This window comes from Theropithecus gelada, unplaced genomic scaffold (genome assembly GCF_003255815.1).
Source record: "Theropithecus gelada isolate Dixy unplaced genomic scaffold, Tgel_1.0 HiC_scaffold_15831, whole genome shotgun sequence".
In the NCBI taxonomy this organism is placed as follows: Eukaryota; Metazoa; Chordata; class Mammalia; order Primates; family Cercopithecidae; genus Theropithecus; species Theropithecus gelada.
The window spans coordinates 1-24,407 of record NW_020257583.1 but is presented as its reverse complement, the minus strand read 5'-3'; the positions used below and the strand labels follow the sequence as shown (position 1 = coordinate 24,407).

The 24,407-nt window shown below is 62.6% G+C and overlaps 4 protein-coding genes across 5 annotated transcripts; 2 read left to right on the top strand and 2 right to left on the bottom strand.

Moving 5' to 3' along the window:
- The first annotated feature begins 197 nt into the window (after positions 1-197).
- LOC112617036 (segment polarity protein dishevelled homolog DVL-1-like) lies at positions 198-4,802 on the top strand. Its single transcript, XM_025373766.1, has 6 exons — positions 198-424; positions 568-645; positions 1,354-1,485; positions 1,568-1,735; positions 1,820-2,026; positions 3,475-4,802. The coding sequence occupies exons 1-6, from the start codon at positions 232-234 to the stop codon at positions 3,846-3,848; spliced, it is 1,152 nt and encodes a 383-aa protein (XP_025229551.1). The 5' UTR covers positions 198-231; the 3' UTR covers positions 3,849-4,802.
- A 635-nt stretch (positions 4,803-5,437) lies between these two features.
- On the bottom strand, positions 5,438-8,673 carry LOC112617033 (taste receptor type 1 member 3). The gene is made up of 6 exons (XM_025373764.1): positions 8,483-8,673; positions 8,081-8,381; positions 7,213-7,995; positions 6,895-7,098; positions 6,638-6,758; positions 5,438-6,509 (listed from the first exon to the last, which is right to left on the bottom strand). Exons 1-6 carry the CDS (start codon positions 8,671-8,673, stop codon positions 5,551-5,553), a joined length of 2,559 nt encoding a protein of 852 aa, XP_025229549.1. The 3' UTR covers positions 5,438-5,550.
- Positions 8,674-10,578: 1,905 nt separating this feature from the next.
- Positions 10,579-14,768, bottom strand: LOC112617037 (ceramide-1-phosphate transfer protein). 2 transcript variants are annotated; one of them, XM_025373767.1, is made up of 3 exons: positions 14,429-14,768; positions 12,415-12,609; positions 10,579-12,206 (listed from the first exon to the last, which is right to left on the bottom strand). In XM_025373767.1, exons 2-3 carry the CDS (start codon positions 12,534-12,536, stop codon positions 11,684-11,686), a joined length of 645 nt encoding a protein of 214 aa, XP_025229552.1. In that variant the 5' UTR covers positions 12,537-12,609; positions 14,429-14,768; the 3' UTR covers positions 10,579-11,683. The 2 variants fall into 2 exon arrangements, with proteins under 2 accessions (XP_025229552.1, XP_025229553.1); XM_025373768.1 differs by lacking the exon at positions 14,429-14,768 and adding an exon at positions 13,935-14,294.
- On the top strand, positions 13,795-24,399 carry LOC112617035 (integrator complex subunit 11-like). The gene is made up of 8 exons (XM_025373765.1): positions 13,795-13,885; positions 14,675-14,950; positions 17,960-18,057; positions 18,522-18,595; positions 19,499-19,727; positions 23,621-23,719; positions 23,801-23,835; positions 24,234-24,399. The coding sequence occupies exons 1-8, from the start codon at positions 13,795-13,797 to the stop codon at positions 24,397-24,399; spliced, it is 1,068 nt and encodes a 355-aa protein (XP_025229550.1).
- The last annotated feature ends 8 nt before the right edge of the window (positions 24,400-24,407 follow it).

The window sequence follows — 24,407 nt, the reverse complement described above, 5'->3', positions numbered from 1 at the left end:
TGCAGCTGTGGATGGGTCTGTGGGGACTTTGGGGTGACGTGCGGCTGCGGGTGGGTCTGTGGGGGTTTTGGGGGGACGTGCAGCTGCGGGTGGGTCTGTGGGGGCTACAGGGTGACTTGTGGCTGCGGGTGGGTCTGCGGGGGCTGTGGACTGAGCTGCACACCCTGCCTGCACCACCCTAATCCCCACCCCTGCAGGTGAACGACGTGAACTTTGAGAACATGAGCAACGATGACGCCGTGCGGGTGCTGCGGGAGATCGTGTCCCAGACGGGGTGAGCGCTGGGGGCGCTGGAGCGGGAGGGGCCAGGCAGGGGGGGCCATGGGGGCCTTGCTGTGTGACCACCATTCCTGCAGGCCCATCAGCCTCACCGTGGCCAAGTGCTGGGACCCAACGCCCCGAAGCTACTTCACCGTCCCACGGGGTGAGTGACCCTCGGGGTACACGGGGCGGGATGGGGAGGGGGCGCCTACCCAGCCTGAAGGCCTCTCTCCTCTGTGCCTTGCGCTGCCTTCCCACACCGTCCGTCTGTCCATCTGTCGTCATCGCCACATGGCGGCCACCCAGCTGACCCGGTGCGGCCCATCGATCCCGCCGCCTGGCTGTCCCACACGGCGGCTCTGACCGGAGCCCTGCCCCGCTACGGTACGAGCCCCTGCTCCAGCGCCGTCACGCGCACCAGCTCCTCCTCACTAACCAGCTCCGTGCCTGGCGCTCCACGTAAGTGGCAGCTCCCGAGGGCCCCAGCAGAAACTAAGACTTGGAGGGGGCGTCTCTGCCAGCCTCCGGCATGGCCGCCTACGGCCGTCATGGGGCTGTGACGTGCGTGTTTCCCGTCCCCAACACCCTGCACAGACGTGTGTGCACAGGCACCCGTGGCCACCTTGCGCAGCCCACCCTGCTTGTGGTCTGTGTGTTGGGAGCAGGAGATGTATGTGGGGCCCCTATGCGAGGCGCACCCAGGGAGTCCCAGGCAGGGGCCAGGTCTGCACTCTGCTTCCTGCCGCTAACATGACTAACTGCCTGCGCTCTCGGGCGGGGCGTGCGGGGAGGGGAAGGGGCCTGCCCCGTTCTCATTATGCCCTGGTCTGCGGGTTGGGGTGTCCTCAGCCCAGTTTGTGCCTAGCATCCTGATGAAAAGTGTCTGCAGGGGTAGGAGACGAAATGTCCAATCCCCTGCCCACGCCCCAGCCTCACGGGGGTCCATCCTGCAGTGGGTCAGGGCCCTGCTGTCACGCACCCTCCAGCCTGGGCCCCCGGCGCTGGCTCCGCCTAGAGGCTCCCCTGGGGGTGCAGGGCCCCGAGTCCCCCCGCCTTCAGCTGCTGGGGCTGAGGCGGGGCTGTGCTTTGCAGAGCTGGAGGAGGCGCCGCTGACGGTGAAGAGCGACATGGGTGCCGTCGTCCGGGTCATGCAGCTGCCGGACTCGGGACTGGAGATCCGTGACCGCATGTGGCTCAAGATCACCATCGCCAACGCCGTCATCGGTGAGTGGCCGTCCCCGCGGGCCGATAGCGCCAGGGGCGGGGCTGCGTGCCCGGGGCGGGGCTGACCGCTGCTGCCGGCCAGGGGCGGACGTGGTGGACTGGCTGTACACACACGTGGAGGGCTTCAAGGAGCGGAGGGAGGCCCGGAAGTACGCCAGCAGCTTGCTGAAGCACGGCTTCCTGCGGCACACGGTCAACAAGATCACCTTCTCCGAGCAGTGCTACTACGTCTTCGGGGACCTGTGCAGCAGTGAGTGGGGCCGCGGGCTTCAGGGCGCGGGGGAGGGGAACGCCGGCGGCCCCTCCGCGGCCCTCACCTGCCCTCCCCCACCAGATCTCGCCACCCTGAACCTCAACAGTGGCTCCAGTGGGGCTTCGGATCAGGACACGCTGGCCCCGCTGCCCCACCCGGCTGCACCCTGGCCCCTGGGTCAGGGCTATCCCTACCAGTACTCGGGGCCCCCGCCCTGCTTCCCGCCTGCCTACCAGGACCCGGGCTTTAGCTATGGCAGCGGCAGCACCGGGAGTCAGCAGAGTGAAGGTGAGAACCCTGCCCCCACCCACTGCTGCTCCGCCCCCAACTCCACCCCACCCCGCTGCTGCTCCGCCCCCAGCTCCACCCCACTGCTGCTCCGCCCCCAGCTCCACCCCAGCCCCCTGCTCTGCGCCGCTTCTCTGCTGTGCCCCACTCCGTCCTCCTGCTGTGGCCCTGGGTGGGCCCCTTCTGGAAAGGGCAAGTGCCAGGGGGATCCAGGAGCCTGTGTGAATGGGGAGGACAGGGAAGCGTCTCACACATGGGCAGCCTGAACCCCACCTTATCTGGGTGGGGTTGGGAGGAGGGGCCTCTGGGAGCCTGGAGGCCTGGGCGGCTATGCCTGGTAGTGTTGGTGGTTGGTGCTTCTCCTATGGTAGAGGCAGGAGGCCAGGAGACCATTTGGCCAAGGGCCATGTGACAAGGACAGAGCAGGGGTGGCCAAGGAGTCAGATGGGGTCATTTTCTAGGCCCCAGGACACAGGAGGGTGGCAGCTGCAGCCTGGGCAGGGAGCCCGATGTGGATGGTGCCATGCACAGCTGTGTGCCCGTGGCTGGGATGTGTTCGGGGGGCCAGGGGATCCAGGGTGTCCCTGAGGCGTTGCCTGGTGGAGCAGAAGCCCCAGTGGGTGGGGTTGGCGAGGCCAGCGGGGGTGTCTGAAGGCTGGGGGGGATGCAGGTGGCGGCCCGGAGGGCCCGGGAAGGAGGACGAGAAAGGAGAGGCGGCCGGAGGGTGTGGGGCCACAGAGAGGCCACACTGGGTGTCTGCTGACTCTTGACTGGTGCTTGTACCCGCTTAAGCCCCACCCAGCCCGCGGTCAGGCCCCACTGGTGGCGGGTGGGTGCCGGGCGGGTGCTGGGCAGCCGGGCGTGTAACTCGTGCTATCCCTTGCCTTGTGCTGAACAAGCCTTAGACTGAAGGACTAGCGGAGTGGACCTTGGGCCGGTAAGCCAGGGTCCCGCCGGGCGTCCCTCAGCATGTCCCCAGCTGGCCATGCTCTCCAGCTCCCACTGCGTCTCAGGAGCCCAGGACGGGGCTGAGCTGAGTCGTCCGTCGGCCAAGGCCCTGGGTTGGGGGGACAGTGGGGACTCGGGTGGGGAATCCAGTATGGCCATGGGGACACCGGGCACGAGGGGCCCTCGCTGGCACCTCAGTTTTTCAGCCGCAAGACCAGACCCTCAGCTCAAGCATCGGGGTGAGGCGTGGGGGTGCCCAGCTAGCTCCAGGATCCTGTCCACCTGCTACTGCCCCCACCAGCGCGTGCCTGCTGCAGCTGCCCCTGCGACCCTGGGGGTGCCGGCCCTGTCCTCGAGCCTGCATGGCTGCCCCACCCCTCCCCCTGCGTCCTGCACGGGCCACCCTTCCTGCCCGGTCACTTGGCGCCTGGCGGGGGCTGTTCTGGACGTGACCGGGCCTGGTGCTGACGGTCTCCTCTCCCACCTGTTCCCGCCCCCAGGGAGCAAGAGCAGCGGGTCCACCCGGAGCAGCCGCCGGGCCCCAGGCCGTGAGAAGGAGCGTCGGGCGGCGGGAGCCGGGGGTAGCGGCAGCGAATCGGATCACACGGCACCAAGCGGGGTGGGGAGCAGCTGGCGAGAGCGTCCGGCCGGCCAGCTCAGCCGTGGCAGCAGCCCACGCAGTCAGGCCTCGGCCACCGCCCCAGGGCTCCCCCCGCCCCACCCCATGACCAAGGCCTATACGGTGGTCGGGGGGCCGCCCGGGGGACCCCCTGTCCGGGAGCTGGCTGCTGTCCCCCCAGAATTGACGGGCAGCCGCCAGTCCTTCCAGAAGGCCATGGGGAACCCCTGTGAGTTCTTCGTGGACATCATGTGACTCGCGCTTGCCCTCAGCCCTGCCCGAGATGGGGAGCCGGTGGTCCTGCTGCACACACAGCTCGCGTGGGCTTGCCTTAGTGGGGGCCAGGCCGGGAGGCAGGGTAGGGGGGCAGGCTGGACCACCGCAATCTGCCCCAGCAGCCTGGCTGCTCCGGCTCCTGACAGCACCTGTTTCTGAGCAGCCGTGTTGCGGGCGCTCCTTCTCTGCCCCTCAGTGAGAGCCTCAGGGACCTCCCAACCCCTTGTGTCTAGTGGTGATCCCTCCTAAGATGAGGAAGACCCCCTTGGGCTCTGGGCTGACCCCCACCTGTACAGCTGTGCACAGGCCCCCAGAGTGACCCATGTGGGGCAACCCCCTGCAGTGCACAGGCCCCACCCATCTGACCCAGGACCGGGCCTGCCGGGGGTGGGGCTGGAGCCCCCTGGTCCCTCTGGTTGTCTGGAGTAGGAATCTAATTTATTTATTTATTGCCTGGCTAGCGGCTCGGGGGAGGAGGTGGCTCTGTCAGCTGTCCCACCTGCCCCTGCCCCTTGGAGCAGCCTGCACCTTCTCCCTTCCTCTCCTCTCCAGCAACACAGTCGAGTCTGAAAGTATGTAGAGGACGGGACGGGAAGATGAGAGAGGGCTGGACATCCTGCCCACCATGTCCCAGCCAGGGCAGGGAGGGACCATGGCCTGCAGGGTTGAGGGGCCCCAATGTGCACAGCTGCCACAGGGAGGGAGGTCTTGGGGAGATGGGCGGTCAGCTGGCCTGTCCTTGGTGAGTGCACACACTGCGTGCACACATCGCGGCCTGCACACAACCGCGGGCCTTCCTGGCGTCTCTGGCCCCCACGTGTCTGTGCTGTAGATACTGTATCAAAAGTCCCAGCGTCTAGATGGTTAACATAGAGCTGCTTCTGTGTAAATGCTGCTTATTTTAAACACTAAAAAGCGTTTAATTTTATGGGATGGATGTGTGGCCTGTGCCCCTTCTCTGCAGCTGGGCTGCCTTGGAATGAGGCATAGGGGGGCTGGTCCGGCCTCCCCTAGGCTCTGCTGGGAGCTGACCCTGGACCTCTGACCCGAGACCCTGTGTGGGCCTGGCGGGGTGCTGACCTTGGACCCTGGTGGGCAGTTTTCTGTCCATGGTGCTGGACCCCGCCCCCACCCCACCTCAGCTCTGTCCCTAGTACTGGTGGCAGTCACGATGCTGTCTACCCACTGGGCTGAGGCAGAGAAGGAAGCTGGGTGCCACCCCCACCTGGGCAGGCTCTGCCCTGGGCATATGCCTGTGTGCCCCCGCCTAGCCTCCCACTGCTGTGGTGCCTGGCGGGGTGCTGGGTGGGGGCCCCTGGCGGGGCGTGGTCAGGTTGACAGGGTCTGGCTTGGGCTTGCAGCCATCTGGCTGGGGCCTCCCTGCGTCCTTTTTCTGAGCTCATGGTGTGGGTTGTGGGGACCCTGGGAGCCCTCTGGGCCTCCTTCCGGAACAGTGGGTCTGGGTTACCGGGGCAGGCCTGGTCTGGGCACAGAGGGACGGGGACAGAGCTTGGCTCTGGGGCCCAGATGGTCACACGGGTGTCCACGTGCTGCAGACGCAGGGGTCACTGCGGTCAGAATCTAGAGCAGGAGGGTGTCTAGGGGGACACGGGTCATTGCTGGCTTAGGGGGATCTCAGCTAGGTCTGGGTTCACCGGGGCTGAGGTCGCAGGATCAGGGGTCACTCATGTTTCCCCTGATTTCCTGTGTCTCCGTCATTCCGGTCTCGGGCATCCCCAGGGCCCCTTCCCAGGAAGAACTCGGGGGTGTTGAGCTCTGGCTGCCGCACGAGCAGGTAACACCTGGGCAGGTGGAAGGCAGCCAGGATGCCCAGGACGCAGAGCAGGAGGGCACCCATCTGCACGGCGGGCCTGAGGACCACCTGTACATTGGCCAGGAGGGGCACGAAGGAGACCCAGGTGATGAAGTAGGCCAGCATGGCAAAGGTGAGGCCACGGGCACGGTTGTAGCGGCCCGGCCGGCTCTGCACCAGGAAGGTGCCCAAGAAGCAAAGGAAGGCCAGTGTGGCGTTGGTGGCGTGCACGAGGCCAAAGCTGACCCAGGAGCGTGCGCGGCAGTGCACCAGCGCCTCTGTGGGCAGCATGCGCCAGTCCGTCACCATCTCTGGCGGGAAGGCCACCAGGTACCAGGCGCACAGTGCGGCCTCCACCAGCATGGCCACAAGCACCACCAGCCAGGCCCAGGGCCCCCGCAGGCAGCCACTCAGCCGGTCTGCCCAGCTCAGAGGCAGTTCTGACTCCACGAAGATCTCGGCTGCCTGCAGGATGAATGTGCTCAGGCAGCCGGTGAGCGGGAGGTGGGACGAGGGCTGCTGGGCCAGGCAGCGGGCAGGGCTGGGCTGGCCAGGGAACAGGAGGACACTAATGCAGACCAGGCCCAAGCACACCAGGCTGAAGCAGGCCAGGAGCCCGCCCGAGGCCTGAACCAGTGGGCTGTCACGATGGCGAATGAACAGCCCCAAAGCGGCCAGCACGAGGCCCAGCGCCAGGCCGAACAGCAGGAGCAGCAGCAACACAGCCGGCTCGCCCCACGCTAGGAACCGAAGCCTGCGGCGGAAGCAGCGTGTGCTCCGCTCCGGGGACCACTCGTCCTGGCTGCAAAAGGTGCAGGCGAGGTCATCTGTGAGAGAGGAGGAGAAGGGCGCTGGGTGCTGGCCTTGTCCCCTGTGGCCTCTGGCCTCAGAGCTAGGACGTAGCAGGACCCGCCCCTGCTGCGTTTCCACCCCCACTGCCAGGAAGGCGGCTCACCTGGGCTCTTGCGGTAGCTGCCCGCCTTGCAGTCCACGCAGTCGTAGCAGCAGGAGTGGAACCCCTTGACCCGGCGCACCTGGCCCTCCTGGCACTGCCGCGAGCACTGGGACACGGGCTTCTGCGCACAGGCCTGGGCTCTGGCTCTGCTCGGCTGGGCACGCCCGCGGGAGACAGGGATGGCCCCCACCCCCAGGCTGCACCCTGCCGCAGGGGCTGCCACAGGGACACGCCAGGTACACCCACCCTCACCTCACCTGGTTGTTGGATGTGTGCCAGCGGATCTTCAGGCTGTCTATCCAGAGGCTGCCGTTGAACCTGCCCACGTCGTGGAGCTCGGGCACTGGGCCCTGCCACACCCACAGCTTCAGGTCGTACTCCATGTCCACGTTCCCGTTGCTGTTGAAGCGTAGCGTCAGCCCGCCCGCGTGGAAGGTCAGGTTGTACATGTTGTCCAGGAGCTGCGGGCGGGGGACGGGGCTGAGCCGCCAGCTACCTCCAGCTCAGGTGTGGTGGCCGTGCCTGGTGGCCCGGGCACGTGCAGAGGTCGGCACACCCCCATCTCCCGGGCTCACCTGCCAGGGCTTCACGGGGTCCTGCACGGGGCAGCCTGAGGCGTTGCACTGCAGAGTGTTGTGTAGGGCCTGGGCCACGCTATACACAGCTGCGTAGACAGAGAACGTCTGGTGGTGGTTTAGCCCGGCACTCACGTTCTGCAGCGTGATGCAGTCACACTGCGGGCAGCGCCGGCCCACCACGTCCTCCTCCAGACCCTGCTCCCTCTCGCCCAGGGCGGCGCAGAACACTGGGTCGGCGGCCAGGGCCAGGCGGGTCTTCACATACTGGGAGAACTTGTGCAGCTGGGCACCCCTCTGGAGAAAGCCAAGCACCGTGCCCACCTGGGCCATGCCGGGCAGCCCCATGACCAGGTCGGAGGTCAGCCAGGCCTCGCTGGCCACCCACACCTTGCGCGAGAGCTTGCTGCTGATGCTGTAGCTGAAGAGAGCATGGGCAGCGCGCGGGGAGGCGAACAGCAGCACCACCTGCACGCTGCTCTGGTTCACCTGGTGCAGCACCTCCTGCACCTTCCCCAGCAGCGGGCTGTTGGCACGGGGCAGTGGCACCAGGCCCTCGTGTGCGATGCAGATGCCGCGCGCCGCGGCCAGGGCCGAGAAGATGCTCAGGCCCTGCCGGCCGTACTCGTCGTCACTGCCCAGGGCGGCCACCCAGTTCCAGCCGAACTCCTGCAGCAGCTCCGCGGCGGCCGTCAGCTGCACACGGTCGCTGGGCACTGTGCGGAAGAAGGAGGGGAAGGTCTCCCGGGCGCTCAGCAGCTCCATGCTAGCGCCATAGCTGACCTGCAGGGGCCAAGAGGCATCTCCTGACTCAGGGGCTCCCACGGGCAGGGCTGGGTGGGGGTGGGTGATGGTGGGGGGCGCCCACCTGGGGCATGAGGAAGAAGCCGAAGAACTTGCCGGTGACCACGGCGAGCTCTGACGAGTGGGGCCCAATGACGGCCAGCACGCGGGGCTGGTACTGCGTGTAGTTGCAGTAGGCGGCAATGTTGCGGCTGTCTGCCTTGGCCAGGAACATGAGACTGGGCTTCATGGCCACCACAGGCTCCGAGCACGTATCGAAGAGGTCGTGGCCTAGGCGCAGCCCTGGCAGCAGGTCCGACCTGTTGTTGATCTCCTCCACGGCCATCTTCATGGCCAGTGCCCACAGCAGGCCATTCGAGGACAACCTGGGGCCCCATGGAGCCGCAGATGGCCACCTCAGCCCCAGCTCAGGAGCACTGTGGGCCTGGTCACCCTGACCCCGACCCGGGCTGTCCCACCTCCGTACCTGGTGCACACGGGGCTGCTGGGCCGTGTCCGGCTGCTGAGGCCAGCCTCCTCGGCCTCACCTAGGGGGAATAGCCCCCCCAGCACGTAGTCCCCTTTCATCCTAAGTTGCTGTGACAGGCACAATGGGGCCCCTGTCCCAAGGTGCAGGAGAGCCCAGAGGCTGAGGCCCAGGACAGCAGGGCGCAGCATGGCAGAGGCCGCTTCCAGCAGGCACAGCAAGGTGGCTGCCGAGTGGGGCCTCATGCGGAGAGAGCCCGGGGCGGGGAGCAGGCAGAGGATTTGTTTAGCAAAACCCTTGCCATCCTCACTTGCCACACCCTGGGGCCCCAGTGGTGTCCTCGATTTCTGGGCCCGAAAGTTTGTGCACTTCAGACTCTGCTTGAGGCCACTGCCAGGCTCTATGGCCAGCACTGACCGGCAGGCAGGCTCTGCTGACCGTGGCCTTGTTCACTGCCTGTGCCCGAGCCCCTTGCCACCCCCCCATTCCTGGAGTTGCCCGGCAGGCTGTGGAGAGGAGAGAGGGCAAAGGGGCCTCCAGGGCTCTGAGGTCTCAGCTGTGTGGGAGGGATGCAGAGACACCCGGCTCTGGGGCTTTCCATAGGCACAGAAATGCCTCCTACCCAGCCCTGGGAGCTTCTGGCTCCAACTCAAGGCTGTGCTGGCCGGAGTCGGGGGTGGCCGGGGTGGGCCCCCTAGGCCTGCGGACCAGCCGGCCAGGCAGGCCTCCACCCTGCAGCTGGGGAGGGCCCTGGGGTGGTGGTAGTGCCCTCCCAGCCTGCTTGGGAGCAGAGTTCCTTGAGGGTCTCAGCCCTTCTGCCAGAGTCTGATGCCTAGAAGCTGCAGGAACCGCATGGCCAGCTGTACTCACACTGCTGACCCTGGCCTGGGCTGCTCCTGCCTGGCAGGCACACAGGTGGCTCCTGCTGGGGATAGAGTTTGCGTGCCAGGAGGGCATGCAAACGAAGGAGGAAGGACCACAGGCAAATGAGCGGTGGCTGGAGCAACACCAGATGTGTGGGGCCGGGGCTCCTCCTCTGCCTGCTTTGCTTTGGGGGTGCCCTTGGGGACACACGGGGCTCCAGGTGCAGGCCCTCAGAGGGGAACTGGGGGGCACTCAGCTTCAGCTGGGGCCCAGCAGGCCTAGCAGATGCCACGAGGTGCACCCTGGCTGGCACCTCTTCCCCACGGTGCTGTAAGGCAGGACCCGTGAGGCACATGCATGACCACAGCACACGTGTATGGCACACACTAGTTGAGCACACACGCACACAGAGGAGCATGGCACACATATGAACCTGGCACAGAGGAACACGGGAATGCGGCACACAAATGGCACATGCAAACTGCACACACGCAAATGGCACACACGTGCATGGCACATGCAAACTGCACACATACACGGCACACACACACACAGCACATGCACGGCACACGTGCATAGCACACAGCCCACGCACACACCGCCCACACGCACGTGGCAAACATGCGCATGGCACAGATGGCACACGTGCACGGCATACACGCATGGCACATGCACAGGCCACACATGGAGGAAGCCCTGCCCTGGGGCCCATGCACACCCAGGCGATTCTCCCAGCCCATAGAGCAGTCAGCAGCCTTTGCCAGCACCAAGTGCAGCTCCCACAGACCCTGAGGTTGGGGTGGTGTCCAGGAAGACCCTGCTGAATTGTATCCCTTTCTGTCCAGGTCACTGTTGTGGCTGGGAGCAGCCCCCACCTCCACCCACACGTCCCACGCAGGCCTCTTCTTTTGCATGGAGAGGTTGATTCCTGCCCTCCCGACCCAGCTTCTTGGTCCTGGGCGAGTCTGTGTCTCTGGTCTCACCCGTACAATGGGTGTAGTGATGGGACCTCTCGGGGGGAATGGGCACATAGCAGCCCTGCCTCCAAGGCTGGCCTTTTCTCAGGGTGTTTGTTGTGCCCTGGGGCTGACACGGCCCCCTGAGCCTGGCAGTGGGGCCTCAGCTCCCTTGGAGTTAGGTGCACCCACCTCAGCTGTGTCGCTGGGGTGAGGGCCCTACCCGCCCTCATTGGGTGACCCTGTGTCCCCTCCTGGGGAATCAGGTGCCCAGTACACCCCAACATCCCCATCCTGGGAGGCTGTGTGATTTATTAATGTTGGAATATGTCACATGGGTTGCCCTCCAGAAGCTCGTGCGTCTGCCGGGCAGTGGGGACCGTCCCTCTGCCACCCCGAGGTGCTGGGGTCCACTGTGTAGAGCCAGCGGCTAGGCCCCAGGCACTGGATGGTGGCTGGGCTGGTTGTAGCTGTCTGGTAGCCGTTGGCTGGCCCACGGGGTCCAGGCCCTCCTGTACCGTGCCCCTCGGGTCTCCTGGGCACTGTGGGGAGGGGGCATCAAGGGGCAGGGGGAGAAAGGACATGGCGTCTCACTGCGTGTAGCAGAGTCCCAGCTCCTGGGGGTCTCGGGCCGTGCTGTGCAGACCCACAGCCGCTGCGGGAGGCGGCCTGCTGCATCCGCCGGGGAGCTGGTGCCGTGCAGGGCTTCAGAGGAGGCTGTCCCAAGGGCGGGGCCTTCCCGGGCCCTTCTTCGAGGAGCCTTGGTCTCAGCTGCTGGCTGTCCTGCCCCCAGTCTGCCTGGCACGCTGAGGGGCAAACAAGGCGGGAGAGGTGGGGAGAGCCCACGGTGCCCAGACCGCTGTTGGGAGGTTTCTGCCAGCCTGGTCATGGAGGGGACTAAGTCCCCCGGGCTCAGGGCTGCCCACCTGGGCAGACATGGGGTACCAGGACCTGGCCTGAGATGAGGACACATTGGCTGGCAGAAAGGAGAAAGGATGGCGTCTCCACGCCCCGGCACCTGTGACTTCACCCCGATTTGCAGATCCGCCCCACAGGCTGGGGGGTGGTGACCTTTCAGGATCTTGCAGGCCCGGCCCCCACCCCTGCCTGCTCCGCTCTGCAGCCTGGTGCGGCCTGGCTGGGCGCGTGTGTAACAGGCTGAGGGGGAGCCGTGGCTGAGGCGTCTTGTTCCAGACCGAGAGGGTGGGTCTCTTCTGGGCTGGTCGTCACCTTCTCTGTCACAGTCTGTGGTTCCTAACAAGCTCAGCTCCTAGGGGCAACAGTGGATCTCCTGTTCCTGGGGAGCCCAGAAAGCTCTGCTATGGGACTCAGCCCCGGCCACCACAGCCCAGATCTGCAGCAGGGCCCTGGTTTCCCGCCTCTAGGGCAGGTCCAGAAGGGAGTGCTCGGCATAGAGCTTCTGGGAGACGTTGTAGACACGCTCGATGAAGGGGAGGGCCTCGCCCAGCATCTGCACAGCCTGCTCCGGGGGCCCCACGTTCATGGCCTCCAGGAAGACCTTGCGTGTGGGCAGCGCATAGAAGGCCACGGTGACGGTGCGGCGTACGATCCAGGGGTGGTAGGCGGCCAGCGAGGCGTTGTAGGAGTCGGTGCAGAGCACAGAGGTGCGTGCGTCCTCAGGGCTGGTGCGTAGGCCCTCCAGGAACAGCTGCAGCCAGCGCAGGGCGCGGTGCAGGCGCAGCACGGTCCGGCAGCCGGATTCAGGGTGGTGGGAGCGGCGCTCTAGGTCCACCAGCTGGTTGCTCAGCTCATGGGCCACCATGGTCTGCAGGCTGCGGTAGTGCTCGCTCTGCGGGCCGCCCCTGAGGCGCTCCATGATCTGCAGCTTGGAGACCACATCCTTGGAGATGAACGAGAAGATGGTGCCCAGGCTGTTCAGAAACCTGTGGAAGGGAGCGGGGTTCGAGTCCTTGCCCAGGCCTGGGGCAGCCCGCCTGGGGTGCAGGGGACACTGCCCAGCCTCCGGGGGTTCACACCCATCTGGAAACAGGCAGCAAAGCTGGTGGGGACAGGCAGTCGGGAGGCAGATGCCACATATGGGACTTGGGCCAGGTGAGCGCCCACCTCAGGAGGCAGCCCCAGCGCACGCACCTGACCAGGCCCTTCCAGCTGGCGATGTAGGGGTCCAGCAAGACCTCTTCCTTCTCATCCAGACACTGCTTGAAACTGACCAGGACGACTTTCAGATTGAAACCTGTCTCCGAGTCATCCATTTTTTGATAGGAACGGAAACAGTAGGGCTGGGGGGCTGTGTCGCTGGGGTCAGCTTGCTCTGTGGCTCATTTTCTGTGTGTGGAGGGGAACAGAATAGCTGCGATCCGGTTGCTGCTCACTGATCACTCATGCCCCTCACGGAGCTTCCTCCCAGGAGCCGCCTGGCTTTGCTCCCAGCCAAGCCGCAGGCTCTCAGGCACACCACCCTGACCTGCCCTTCGTCAGGATTGCGCATTCACGGACCTTGGCACGGCCCCTCCTGTGGATCAGGCCACTGACTCCACGTCAGTCCCTGCTGACCCTGAGAGTGGCCCCCTCTGGCTTTATCGGACCACTCGGCCATGCCATCTGCAGCAGGTGTCTCTGCTGGTGCTTTCTTGACTGTTTTTGTTTATCTCTCTAGATGCTATATCTGTTTTTACCAGCTGAGAGATACTAAGCCCCTGCCAAGAGCCAAGCACCGTTCTAGGCACCTGGGTGCACAGGGAGTGAGCGAACAGCCAATTGGAGTGGGGTCAGATGACAACAAAGACAAAGTTCTGAAGTTGTAGGCAAGGAAACAGACACAGCGGAAAGCAGAGATGGGTGCGGGGAGCGGGGGACGCTGCCGGACAGGCTGCCCCATCTTCCTCACTGCCGCGTCCCCAAAACCAGAAGATGGGTGTAGGGGGTGGGGGACGCTGCCGGGCAGGCTGCCCCATCTTCCTCACTGCCGCGTCCCCAAAACCAGAAGAGAGGCCGTGGGGCCGGCGCCTGTTGGATGGACGGACGCGTGTTTTCCCTCCTGTTGCTGAAACTACACGTCCCACATGGATGGGTGGCTGGGTGAAAGGTTGTATCACTCTCAGAAGATTGCCACAAGGCCCTTGTACTAGCCCTGGGGAACCCGCGAGTGGCCCAGGCCCTGCTCTGGATTCTGCTGGCATTCACACAGTCACTCCGCAGACATCCAGGCACCCATGCTTTGTGTGTCACCAAGCACCCTTGCCCTGTCTCCCCGGGTGCCCCAAGGGCCGGCACCTGCTCCAGGGAACCTGAGACTCAGCTGCATCCCACCTCAACCAGGAAGAACCCTTACCCCATTGGGCCTGGGGGTTCCTAGGCCCGTTGGTGCTGGGAGCCCTGTCCTGGCCTCCCTGGCTGCAGGGACTCCAGCAGGGACAGGGAGGGTACCCAGCTGTGGTGAGAGCTCCTGGCCAGGAGCAGGTGTGCAGGTTGCTCAGCGCCCTAGGACTGGGCCCTTCATCACTAGGGAACATGGGCTACAAGCACTGCCCAGCCCGTGGCCCAGGCTGCTGGAGCGCTGGTGCCCAGAGGGAGCTGAAGCCTTGCCTTGCAGGCCCCACAGGTTGGGTTGCATGCTTGGCACCAGGCGGAGGCCCCAGATGTGAGCTCACCGGGCTTCAGGTGTAGGGAATGGCTGCTCCTGGGCCTCAGGAAGATGGAGTCCCATAGACTTCCAGCACGCCCCTCCCCTCCTCAGGCCTTAATTTTGTCCACTGAGAAGATGGTCTCTGAGGCTCTGGGGTTTCCTTCTTGATCATCAGATATTCTGCGGGCCTTGCCTGCCTGCCCAGATCCGAGCCAGTGGCAAACAGGAGCTGCCAGGAGCCTCTCAGAGCTGTGGCTGGTGGCTCCGGGACAACAGGAAGGGCAGTGGTTGTGCAGGAGGCAGGCAGCTCGCCAGCCCAGGAAGGTGACCCAGGGCACCTCCAGGCCTTTCCCAGGGCAGCCCACCGGCCCAAGGTCAGGGCTGGGCGCGAGGGCGGCCTGAACACACAGCCCGGTGGCTGACAGCAGGCTGGGGGGACAGCAGAAGACGGGGCCACCACGGCGCCCCAGGCCTTGTGGGTGGAACCAGACCGTGTCGAGCTAGCGCTACGAGTCTCACCTGGGAAGGGGGCTTCAGATGGCACCGGACTGGATGGTCACCGGTTCGGGTCCCTGCTCCACCTAGGAGCCCAGGAAAAGGTGGAGGCCCGGGGTGGTGCTGAGGAGGGGCCGACCTGAGCCACGGCTCCGTCCTGCGCGGGAGCCGGGTCCTCGGCCGCCCGCCCACTCCGGCCCTCTAGGACGACGTCCCCTCCCGCTCCCGGTCCCTCGGCGACCTCCGTACCCTGCCGGTTGGGTTGGGCAGGTGCGGCCGCCGAGCCGGAGCCGCTCACCTCGGCCACAGCTGCCGTCCGGGCCCCGCCCTCGCTCATCGCCCCGCCCTGCCCCGCTCTCGCCCGCCGCCCTGATTGGTTGGATGCTGCCCAATCAGGAGGCCCGGCGCGCAGACCCGCGTTTCCGGCTAACGCACCGGAAGTTGACACCCTGGTGGTTGCGCCTGCGCAGCGCATCTCCGGGCGCGGGACTCGCGGCTCTGGGAACGCGGCGGAGACGATGCCTGAGATCAGAGTCACGCCCTTGGGTGAGTGGGAGCCGCCGGCAGGGCTGTGGGGCGGGCTCCGTATGCGGCTCCGGGCGGGCTGGGCGCCCCGCTCCCTCCGGGTTGTCATGGAGCCGGGTGCGCGTCGCGGGCGTCCTCGGTCTCCTCCTCCCCGCGTGGGCCCTGGTGGGAACCGAGAGGCGGCCGAGTCCCTGCACCCTCGGCCTCCGGCAGTGACGCGAGAACGCGAGCCCCGAGGTTCAGGCGGCCGTGAGGGGACGTCGCAGAGGGGGCCGCGGGGCCTCCGCGCTCGCTGTGCGCTTTCGTTGGTGCGTTGACCTCCCTGTGCGGCGCGCTGCCGCCTCCAGCCCCCCAGCCCCTCAGTCCCGCAGCCCCCCAGCCCCCCAGCCCCCCAGCCCCCCAGTCCTCCAGCTTCTCAGCCTAGCAGACCCCCAGCCTCTCAGCCGCCCAGCCCCCCAGTCTCGCTGTCCCGCTTCTGCCTCCTCACCTCTTGCTTTCTGTCCACCACCCTTTGTGCTCACGCCCAAATTACAATCAACTCTCAGTTCAGCTGTTGTTCTACCTGATTTCTGCAACACTGAGAAAAACAGCAAAAAACACGTATACTCTTAAGAGTCCTAACAGGCTGGGCACTGTGGTTCACGCCTGCAATCCCAGTACTTTGGAAGGCAGAGGTGGGAGGATCGCTTGAGCCCAGGAGTTGAAGACCAGCCTCGCCAACATGGCAAGACCCCATCACTCAAAAAAAAAAAAAAAAAAAAAAGAAAGCAAAATTAGCCGGGCATGGTGGTGTGTGTCTGTGGTCCCAGCTACTCAGGAGGCTGAGTTGTGGCGATTGCTTGAGCCCGGGAGGTCGAGGCTGCAGTGAGCCATGATTGTGCCACTGCACTCCAGCCTGGGCGACAGCAAGACCATATGTCAAAAAAAGTCAAAGTCCTAACAGTGTAGAACAATGGGAAGGAGGAAAGAATTAGTCAAAACCCAGGGTCTCAGAAACACCTGGGGGGACATGGTGCTGCTGGCCAACCATCCTGATGTCCTGGGCGTTTTCCACACGTGCCTGCCCTGTGCTGTCCTGGAACCTGGTCCTTCCACTGGGCAGGGGTCGAGGGCATCTTCCAGCACAGACACTGGGACGATATTCCATGTCCTTCCTCATGGCATGAGCGCTTCCTTGGAGGGGTGCCTGCTGCCCCGGCGGGGATACTGTGCTGTGAACACCCCTGGCCTGTGCACAGCCCACGGCGTTAGCGTGGGCCCTGCTGCCCTCCCCTGCTCTCTGGGGCCTCTGCTGGGTCCTCCCAGACTGCCCCTTTCCCATTTGGCCTCTTGGCTGCCTGTTCCACCCACTCTCTGGACAGTCTGATCTTTCATGTGGCTTCAGTTGCTCCTTGTCTGTACCTGGGGGTATTCTTAAGGTCGCCTCAGCCAGGGTATCGGCGAAGCGGAACTCCTGTTTCCCCACCTCCCCGTGCCAGGGGCTGCCTTGGGCTCCATGCTCACCGGGCCAGTGCTGTGTCCTTGGGGTCACTCCCACGCCCTCGCCTGTGCGTGACTGTCCCCCGACCCTGCCTGTCCCTCCCAACCCTGTTCCTCCCCCTTCCCCCATCCTGCTCAAAAGTTGGCTTCTCAGGGAGCACTTTCCTGTCATGGTTCTGGAAGTTTCAAGGCTTCCTCATCCTCTTACCTTGCTCTTCTCTGTCGCAGTAGCCTCCATCTGGTGTACTCGAGGTGTCTTGTTCACTTGTCTGCTGTCTGTCTCCTTGCAGACAGGGATGCCTCCTCCTCTGGCTTCTCAGCCCTGTCCCCTCCTGTAGCTCCAGGCTCTATTCCCTGGGATCACTGTGGGTCCTGTCGGGAGGCGGGACTGCCAGTACCTCAGGATTGGGCTTTGGAATTCAGAAAACCAAGCCAGGCCCCACGCTTCAGGGCCACAAGTGCCTCTGTGGCCTTAGGTCTTTGGCCGTGAAGAAGGGCGGCCCTCCCTTCCCACAGATGCCAGAGGGCCTCTGTGAGCCTGGCATGGCTTGGGGTAGGAGGTGCAGAGGGAGGAGACAGCTGAGACCCTGCTCTCAGACAGCTCACACCCAGTGGGGGCAGGAACAGGCCTAGAAGAGAACCTGAGACCCCCATTCATGGCAGGCAGGCCCTCGGCTGTGGCCCCGCCATCCTGATGTGTGGTGCTGGCTTTGGACGTTTCAGGTGGCTGGTTGGGGAAGGTGGGTGGGGAGTCAAGGGGAAAACCAGGCCCTTCACTGCCGTCAGACTCCTGCTCAGGCGCAGGCTGTGCAGGGGCCGTGGCCCTTTCCTTGTGGGCCCCCAGGTCACATGAGGGGGCTGAGTGTGCCTTGGCTGGCCAAGGCCTCTGGCTGGAGCAGCTGGGCAGGGCTGCTTGGCTGTCAGGAGTGTGGGAGGGCCGCAGATTAGGGTCTGTGTTGGGGGCTGCGTGGTGTGCAGTGGTGTGGGGCTTGTGTTGCCCACGCCGGCCACTGCTGGACCACCGGCACTGTGTTCGTGTGGCATGGCCGAGGCTGCGTGACATCCCTCCACAGCCGCACCACCAGGGGACACCCAGTGCCAGCACTTAGGCACTCAGGCCCTTGCCTGCCGGGGGAAAGATCCTGCAGGAGGTGGCCTCACTGGTCTGCAGCTCTGCTGAGGGTCCAGCCACAGCCCAGGCGTGACTCTGACTGAGGTGTTGGCCCCGCAGACCAGCCCTTGTGTCTGAGGGGCTGAGGACCACAACACAGTGCCCACTACTCAGCCAGCAGGCCACGGCCACCTGGAGAGGCCAGGGAGGAGCGTGTGGGCTGCCGGCCTCCACCCTGGATGTGGTGGTGTGGGGCGTGGTCCTGTGTCCCCCTTCCTGTGAGTAGGGGTGGCCCTGTTTCTTGGCCCACGTGTCTGTCCACACAGCAGCCTCGGTCTCGTTTCCTCAGTGCATTGGGTCCTGCAGAGCTTGGGGAGGCAGCACAGGGAGCTGGGGGCGGGGGGCGCAGCACTGACTCTCACCTGCCCTCCCTCGAGTAGGGGCTGGCCAGGATGTGGGCCGAAGCTGCATCCTGGTCTCCATTGCGGGCAAGAACGTCATGCTGGACTGCGGAATGCACATGGGCTTCAATGATGACGTGAGTCTCTCGGGCAGGAAGCCCGGAGGCCAGGAGGGCTGGCCGTGTGCAGGCAGACCCTGGGCCTGAGAGCCGGACAGTGGGGCAGTGGGCAGCAGTGGTCGTGCTTGGACGACTGCACCCTGTGGGTAGTAGGGATGGGTGGGCCTGGCCGAGGCGAGCCCCTGCATGGGGAGGTCCCCCTGTACTGGTGCTGGGCTCCAGCCCCAGAGTCCTATAGGCTGGGCCCAGCGAGACCCTGGGCTCAGCTTCCAGCTCACATCTGTCAGTGAGGTTGGAGGTAATCTCGGCCCCTCTGCATGCTGTGAGCAGCCAGGGGTTCTGGTGCGACCTGCGGGGTGGCAGTGCCCAGCCTGAGTCTGCATGTAGAACCCCCCTTCCTGGGGGCCCCTCCCTGGGACATGGGTGGTCCCAGGTGCTGCCTGGAGACCACGGCGCAACCTGAAGCCTCACGTCCTTCCCAGCGACGCTTCCCTGACTTCTCCTACATCACCCAGAACGGCCGCCTGACAGACTTCCTGGACTGCGTGATCATCAGGTGGGCACCCGTTGGGGGCCTTGAGGGTCCCATGTCTGTACCTATGGGGCTTGGGCCCCCTTACTCGGCCTCGGCAACGTTTGGCAAGGGGCCTGCGTCATCCTTGATCCTCAGGGGGCGTCGGGGCCCCAGGATCTGCTCCTTGCCTGCCTTACTGGTCACACACACGGCCTGGTCTCCACGTGTTCTTCTGGCCCTGCCCTCTGAACCCGGCTCTCCAGGCTTCACCCTCTCCGATGCCTTCTCTGTCTCAGGAGCTTTAAACCCCACTGTCTTGTTGGAGATTCCAGAGTCCTGAGTCTGCCCTGACCCCAGCCTTTAGAGTCCAGCAGCTCATGACCCGCTGGTCTGGGTGGCATTGCCTGGATGGCCACAGCATTCCTGCTGGTTCCCCCTGCCCCGCCCCGCCCTGTCCTCCCCAACAGCCAGAGGGCCTGTGAAGCCTGGAGAAGCCCGCTCTGGAGGCAGCGTCCTCAGCTGCCCCTGAGACCCTCGTGGTTGTGGTTTCTTGTCAGACACAGCGGGGTCCCCAGTGCCTTCTTGGGGCGTGCCAGGCACTGCCCTCGCCCTCAGGTCTGTGCTGCCTTCACCTGCCGCTCCCCTCAGCCTGTCCTGGCGCCTGAAATCCCAGCGGCTCCCCGTGCGCCTTAGCGGCTTCGCATTGCCTCGCGAGCATGTCGCTGTCACCGACGTGTCCAATTTCCCGTTCGCTCACTGCCTCGCTAGACTTTGAGACTGAAAGTTCCAGGGAGACGGTTTTGTGTTTGGTCGTTACTGACTCTTCAGTACTCGGGATGGGACCTGGTGCACAGCAGGCGAATGAAGGGGGCAACCCACCAGCCCAGAGTGGGGGTGAAGGCTGGGGCAGGGTGGGCCCAGGCTGACCTGTGCTGCATCCCCCAGCCACTTCCACCTGGACCATTGTGGGGCACTCCCCTACTTCAGCGAGATGGTGGGCTACGACGGGCCCATCTACATGACCCACCCCACCCAGGCCATCTGCCCCATCTTGCTGGAGGACTACCGCAAGATCGCCGTGGACAAGAAGGGCGAGGCCAACTTCTTCACCTCCCAGATGATCAAAGACTGCATGAAGAAGGTGGTGGCTGTCCACCTCCACCAGACGGTCCAGGTCAGGTTCCCAGGGCCACAGACGCACAGTCACTGCCCACCCCCACAGCAACCATGCCCTCCGCCCGCTCTCCACAGCCTCTGGAAGGCTGGGGCCTCAGGGTGAGCCCACCCCACCTCACTCTTGCATCCAGCACTGTGGGAACACCTGGAGGCGGCAGCGCGAGCACAAGGGTCCCAAACAAGATAGGGCGCCAACCCGGGAGAGCACGCGCAGGGTGGGGGTGTGCCCCGGCCTCCAAACCCACCTGGCTCTGTCTGAGCGGCATTGAAATGGCCAGAGTGGGACAAGCTGGTGCCCTCAGAGCGCTCGGAGCCTCCAGAGACTTGCTGGAGCTCCCAGGGTGTCGCCGGGCAGGGAGGCAGGGGCCAGAGGGGAGATGGGCCAGTTCTGGAGGGTGCCTGGTTCTGGGTGTGGGTCAGGGAGGAAGTGAAGGTTAAGTCGGTGAGTGACAGATTGGCAAAATTTGTGACAAAGATTATGGGTTTGTCTGTGTCTCATTAGAGTCTCTGGGTATTGCTTTTATATTTTTTGAAACTATATTAGGTACTTACGTATTTTGGAACATTTTATTTTTCTGATTGAACTTCTTATCAAAATGAAGTATATTTATCTTTTTCGTTGTGAAATTTTAATTTTTTTTTTTTTGACAGGGTCTCACTTTGTTGCCCAGGCTGGAGTGTGATCTTGGCTCACTGCAGCCTCAGCCTCCCAGGCTCAGGTGATCCTCCCACCTCAGCCTCCCAAGTAGCTGGGACTACAAGCATGTGCCCCTATGCCCAGCTAATTTATTTTGGTATTTTTTGTAGAGAGGGGGTATGTGTTGCTCAGGCTCTCCAACTCCTGGGCTCCAGGGATCCTCCCACCTCAGCCTCTCAAAGTGCTGGGATTACAGGCATGAGTCACACCTGCCAACTCCTCCGTATATTTTAAACCCAGAAAGACATGATTTCTAATGCCTGGTAACATCAACATTTGCTTAGTTTTATTTATATATTTATTCTTTTTGCTGTGTTTCCTGCATTTTTTCCGCCTTTTACTTGGGGTAATTTGCCTTCTGCCTAAAGAATGGAGTGTGGGTCTGCTGGTGCTGAATTCTGTCAATTTTTTTTTTTTTTTTTTCTGAGACGGGGTCTCGCTCTGTTGCCCAGGCTGGAGCGCAGTGGCCGGATCTCAGCTCACTGCAAACTCCGCCTCCCGGGTTCACGCCATTCTCCTGCCTCAACCTCCCGAGTAGCTGGGACTACAGGCGCCCACCACCTCGCCCAGCTATTTTTTTGTATTTTTTAGTAGAGACGGGGTTTCACCGTGTTCACCAGGATGGTCTCGATCTCCTGACCTTGTGATCCACCCGTCTCGGCCTCCCAATTCTGTCAATTTTTATTTGGCTGCAAACGGATTTACTTTACCCTCATTCTTGAAGGACTTTTTTCCTCTTAGGTGTGTAGGATTTTAGGTTGACAGTATTTTGTCTCTGCACTTTGCAAACATCATTCTATCCCCCGTCTCTGGCACGGGCACCTGTAGGGTCTTGGCCTTGGTTTTTGGTGCTTGTGCTCCGATGGGCCGACATGTATTCTCAACCTGTTCAGAGTTTGAGGCCTCTTGGATCTGTGGCTTGAGGCCTTCATCACGTTTCTTCCAGTGTTGCTTCTGCCTCGTTCTTGTTCCTCCAGGGGCCCTGAGAGCCTGACGGTCAACCTCTTGAAACTTGGTCATCCCTTTGTCTTTCCTGTTTCCTGATAGATATTCTCTCTGGTGTCTTTCAGTTTACGGATTCTCTTTTCTGGTCATATGTCATGTGGTGGTAAATTCATCCACTGAATTCTATTTTTTTTTTTTTGAGATGGAGTTTCGCTCTTGTTGCCCAGGCTGCAGTGCAATGTCATGATCTCAGCTCACCACAACCTCTGCCTCCCGGGTTCAAGCGATTCTTCTGCTTCAGCCTCCCGAGTAGCTGGGATTACAGGCATGCACTACCAAGCCTGGCTAATTTTGTATTTTTTTTTTTAGTAGAGATGGGGTTTCTCCATCTCTACTAAAAAAAAGGTCAAACTCTTGACCTCAGGTGATCCACCCTCCTCAGCCTCCCAAAGTGCTGGGATTACAGGCATGAGCCACCACATCTGGCCCATCCATTGAATTCTTAATTTGGGTTTTAATAGTTCCTGGTTTTAGAATTTCCACTTTTTGCCAGGCGCGGTGGCTCACACCTGTAATCCCAGCACTTTGGGAGGCTGAGGAGGGTGGATCACGAGGTCAGGAGATCAAGACTATCCTTGCTAACATGGTGAAACCCCGTCTCTACTAAAAATACAAAAAATTAGCCCGGTGTGGTGGCGGCACCTGTAGTCCCAGCTACTCGGGAGGCTGAGGCAGGAGAATTGCGTGAACCCGGGAGGCGGAGCTTGCAGTGAGCCAAGATTGCGCCGCTCACTCCAGCCTGGGAGACAGAGCGAGACTCCGTCTCAAAAAAAAAAAAAAAAAATTTCCACTTTTCAAAAATAGTTTCTATGCCAAGGGTGGTGGCTCACACCTGTAATCCCAGCACTTTGGGAGGCTGAGGCGGGAGGATCCTTTGAGCCCAGGAGTTCCAGACCAGCCTGAGCAACACAGTGAGACTGTCTCTCCAAAAGTACTGTTTTTATTTTTTATTTTATTTTTGAGACAGTCTCACTCTGCCACCCAGACTGGAGTGCAGTGGCGCAATCTCGGCTCACTGCAACCTCTGCTTCCTGGGTTCAAGTGATTCTCCTGCCTCAGCCTCCCGAGTAACTGGGATTACAGGTGTGCACCACCACACTTGGTTAATGTTTTTGTATTTTTAGTAGAGACAGGGTTTCACCATGTTGGTCAGGCTCGTCTCAAACTCCTGATCTCGTGATCCACCCGCCTCAGCCTCCCAAAGTGCTGGGATTGCAGGTGTGAGCCACCATGCCCGGCAAGTTTTAAATGAGTGAAATAAATTTTTAAAGAAGTCTAGTTTTTTGCCAACTTTTTTTTTTTTTTTTTTTGGACGGAGTCTCGCTCTTGTTGCCCGGCTGGAGTGCAGTGGCACAATCTCAGCTCACTGCAATCTCTGCCTCCTGGGTTCAAGTAATTCTCTTGTCTTAGCCTACTGTGTAGCTGGGATTACAGGTACCTGCCACCATGCCCAGGTAATTTTTGTATTTTTAGTAGAGACAGGGTTTCACTATGTTGGCCAAGATGGTCTTGAACTTCTGACTTCAGACGATCCACCCACCTTGGCCTCCCAAAGTGCTGGGATTAAAGGTGTGAGCCACCGTGCCTGGCCCAATATTTTTTTTTTTTTTGAGATGGAGTCTCGCCCCGTCGCCCAGGCTGGAGTACGGTGGCGTGATCTCGGCACACTGCAACCTCGACTTCCCAGGTTCAAGCGATTCTCCTTCCTCAGCCTCCTAAGCAGCTGGGATTACAGGGATGCACCTCCACGCCTAGCTTATTTTTGTATTTTTAGTAGAGATGGGGTTTCACCATGTTGGCCAGGCTGGTCTCAAACTCCTGACCTCAAGGGATCCACCCGCCTTGGCCTCCCAAAGTGTTGGGATTACAGGCCTGAGCTACCTTGCCTGGCAGCCAGCATTCTGAATCTTGTCTTTTCTCTGTGATGTATTCAAAGTCCACACTGGAAACTCCAATTTCAGGTCCCTTCAGTCTTCCATCTGTTGTTTTTTGTTCTTTGTCCACATTGCCCATCCCTTGTGAACTGGATGCTGTGTATGAGCAACAGGGACTAAAAGGCTCAGTGCAGTGCCCTTGCTCCCCGCCCCTGCCTCCCTCGCTCCCCGCCCCTGCCTCCCTCGATTCCCGCCCCTGCCTCTCTGCCCCTCTGCTGTGACGACACAGCCTGAGCACAGCCCTGTCCTCCACAGGTGGACGATGAACTGGAGATCAAGGCCTACTATGCAGGCCACGTGCTGGGGGCAGCCATGTTCCAGATTAAAGTGGGCTCAGAGTCTGTGGTCTACACGGTCAGTGGAAGGGCTTAAGGCTTGGGAGGGGCTGCCGGGTTGGGACGCACCCTCCTCATGGTGGCCTTGATCGTTCACCAGGGTGATTATAACATGACCCCAGACCGACACTTGGGGTAAGTAGTCCGAGATGTCTTTTGTCCCATGGGCCCCCCTGGCGCTCAGGACCCTGGCGGGTGTCGGCGTGCCAGCCCTCGAGCGGCCGGCCCAGCAGTGTCTCCCATGTCCCGTGTGGCCTGGAGAGCCCCTTCCTTCTGGGCCCAGATGCGCGAAGACACAGGGTCCAGGCGGGGTCCTCTGTCCCTCCTCTCTCTTCCCAAGGTCTGGGCGGGGTCCTCTGTCCCTCTTCTCTCTTCCCAAGTGTGCTGCCCACAGCATTTTACCAGCTGGCTCTTTCCAGCCAGAGTGGCCCAGGAAGGCGGGTGGGCGTAGTACTGGGGCCCAGCTTGTCAGACCCAGCCCTGCAGCTGTGGGGACCGTGCACCGTGACTCACACCCCACCCCCGTGTACTAGAGCTGCCTGGATTGACAAGTGCCGCCCCAACCTGCTCATCACGGAGTCCACGTACGCCACGACCATCCGCGACTCCAAGCGCTGCCGGGAACGAGACTTCCTGAAGAAAGTCCACGAGACCGTGGAACGTGGTGGGAAGGTAGCCACAGCAGGGGTGGGGGCGTAGGCCCTCGG

What these genes read in the sequence shown, in the direction of transcription:
- LOC112617033 (XM_025373764.1), bottom strand. Translation starts at nt 8,673, where the DNA reads ATGCTGCGCCCTGCTGTCCTGGGCCTCAGCCTCTGGGCTCTCCTGCAC. An exon ending in AGCAGCCCCGTGTGCACCAG is followed by an intron (nt 8,382 to 8,482) that starts GTACGGAGGTGG and finishes ATGGGGCCCCAG; the next exon opens with GTTGTCCTCGAATGGCCTGC. An exon ending in GCTTCTTCCTCATGCCCCAG is followed by an intron (nt 7,996 to 8,080) that starts GTGGGCGCCCCC and finishes TGGCCCCTGCAG; the next exon opens with GTCAGCTATGGCGCTAGCAT.
- LOC112617036 (XM_025373766.1), top strand. Translation starts at nt 232, where the DNA reads ATGACGCCGTGCGGGTGCTGCGGGAGATCGTGTCCCAGACGGGGTGAG. An exon ending in CATCGCCAACGCCGTCATCG is followed by an intron (nt 1,486 to 1,567) that starts GTGAGTGGCCGT and finishes GCTGCCGGCCAG; the next exon opens with GGGCGGACGTGGTGGACTGG. An exon ending in CTTCGGGGACCTGTGCAGCA is followed by an intron (nt 1,736 to 1,819) that starts GTGAGTGGGGCC and finishes CTCCCCCACCAG; the next exon opens with ATCTCGCCACCCTGAACCTC.
- LOC112617035 (XM_025373765.1), top strand. Translation starts at nt 13,795, where the DNA reads ATGGGCTACAAGCACTGCCCAGCCCGTGGCCCAGGCTGCTGGAGCGCT. An exon ending in GATCAGAGTCACGCCCTTGG is followed by an intron (nt 14,951 to 17,959) that starts GTGAGTGGGAGC and finishes TCCCTCGAGTAG; the next exon opens with GGGCTGGCCAGGATGTGGGC. An exon ending in CAGAGTCTGTGGTCTACACG is followed by an intron (nt 23,720 to 23,800) that starts GTCAGTGGAAGG and finishes ATCGTTCACCAG; the next exon opens with GGTGATTATAACATGACCCC.
- LOC112617037 (XM_025373767.1), bottom strand. Translation starts at nt 12,536, where the DNA reads ATGGATGACTCGGAGACAGGTTTCAATCTGAAAGTCGTCCTGGTCAGT. An exon ending in AGCTGGAAGGGCCTGGTCAG is followed by an intron (nt 12,207 to 12,414) that starts GTGCGTGCGCTG and finishes TCCCTTCCACAG; the next exon opens with GTTTCTGAACAGCCTGGGCA.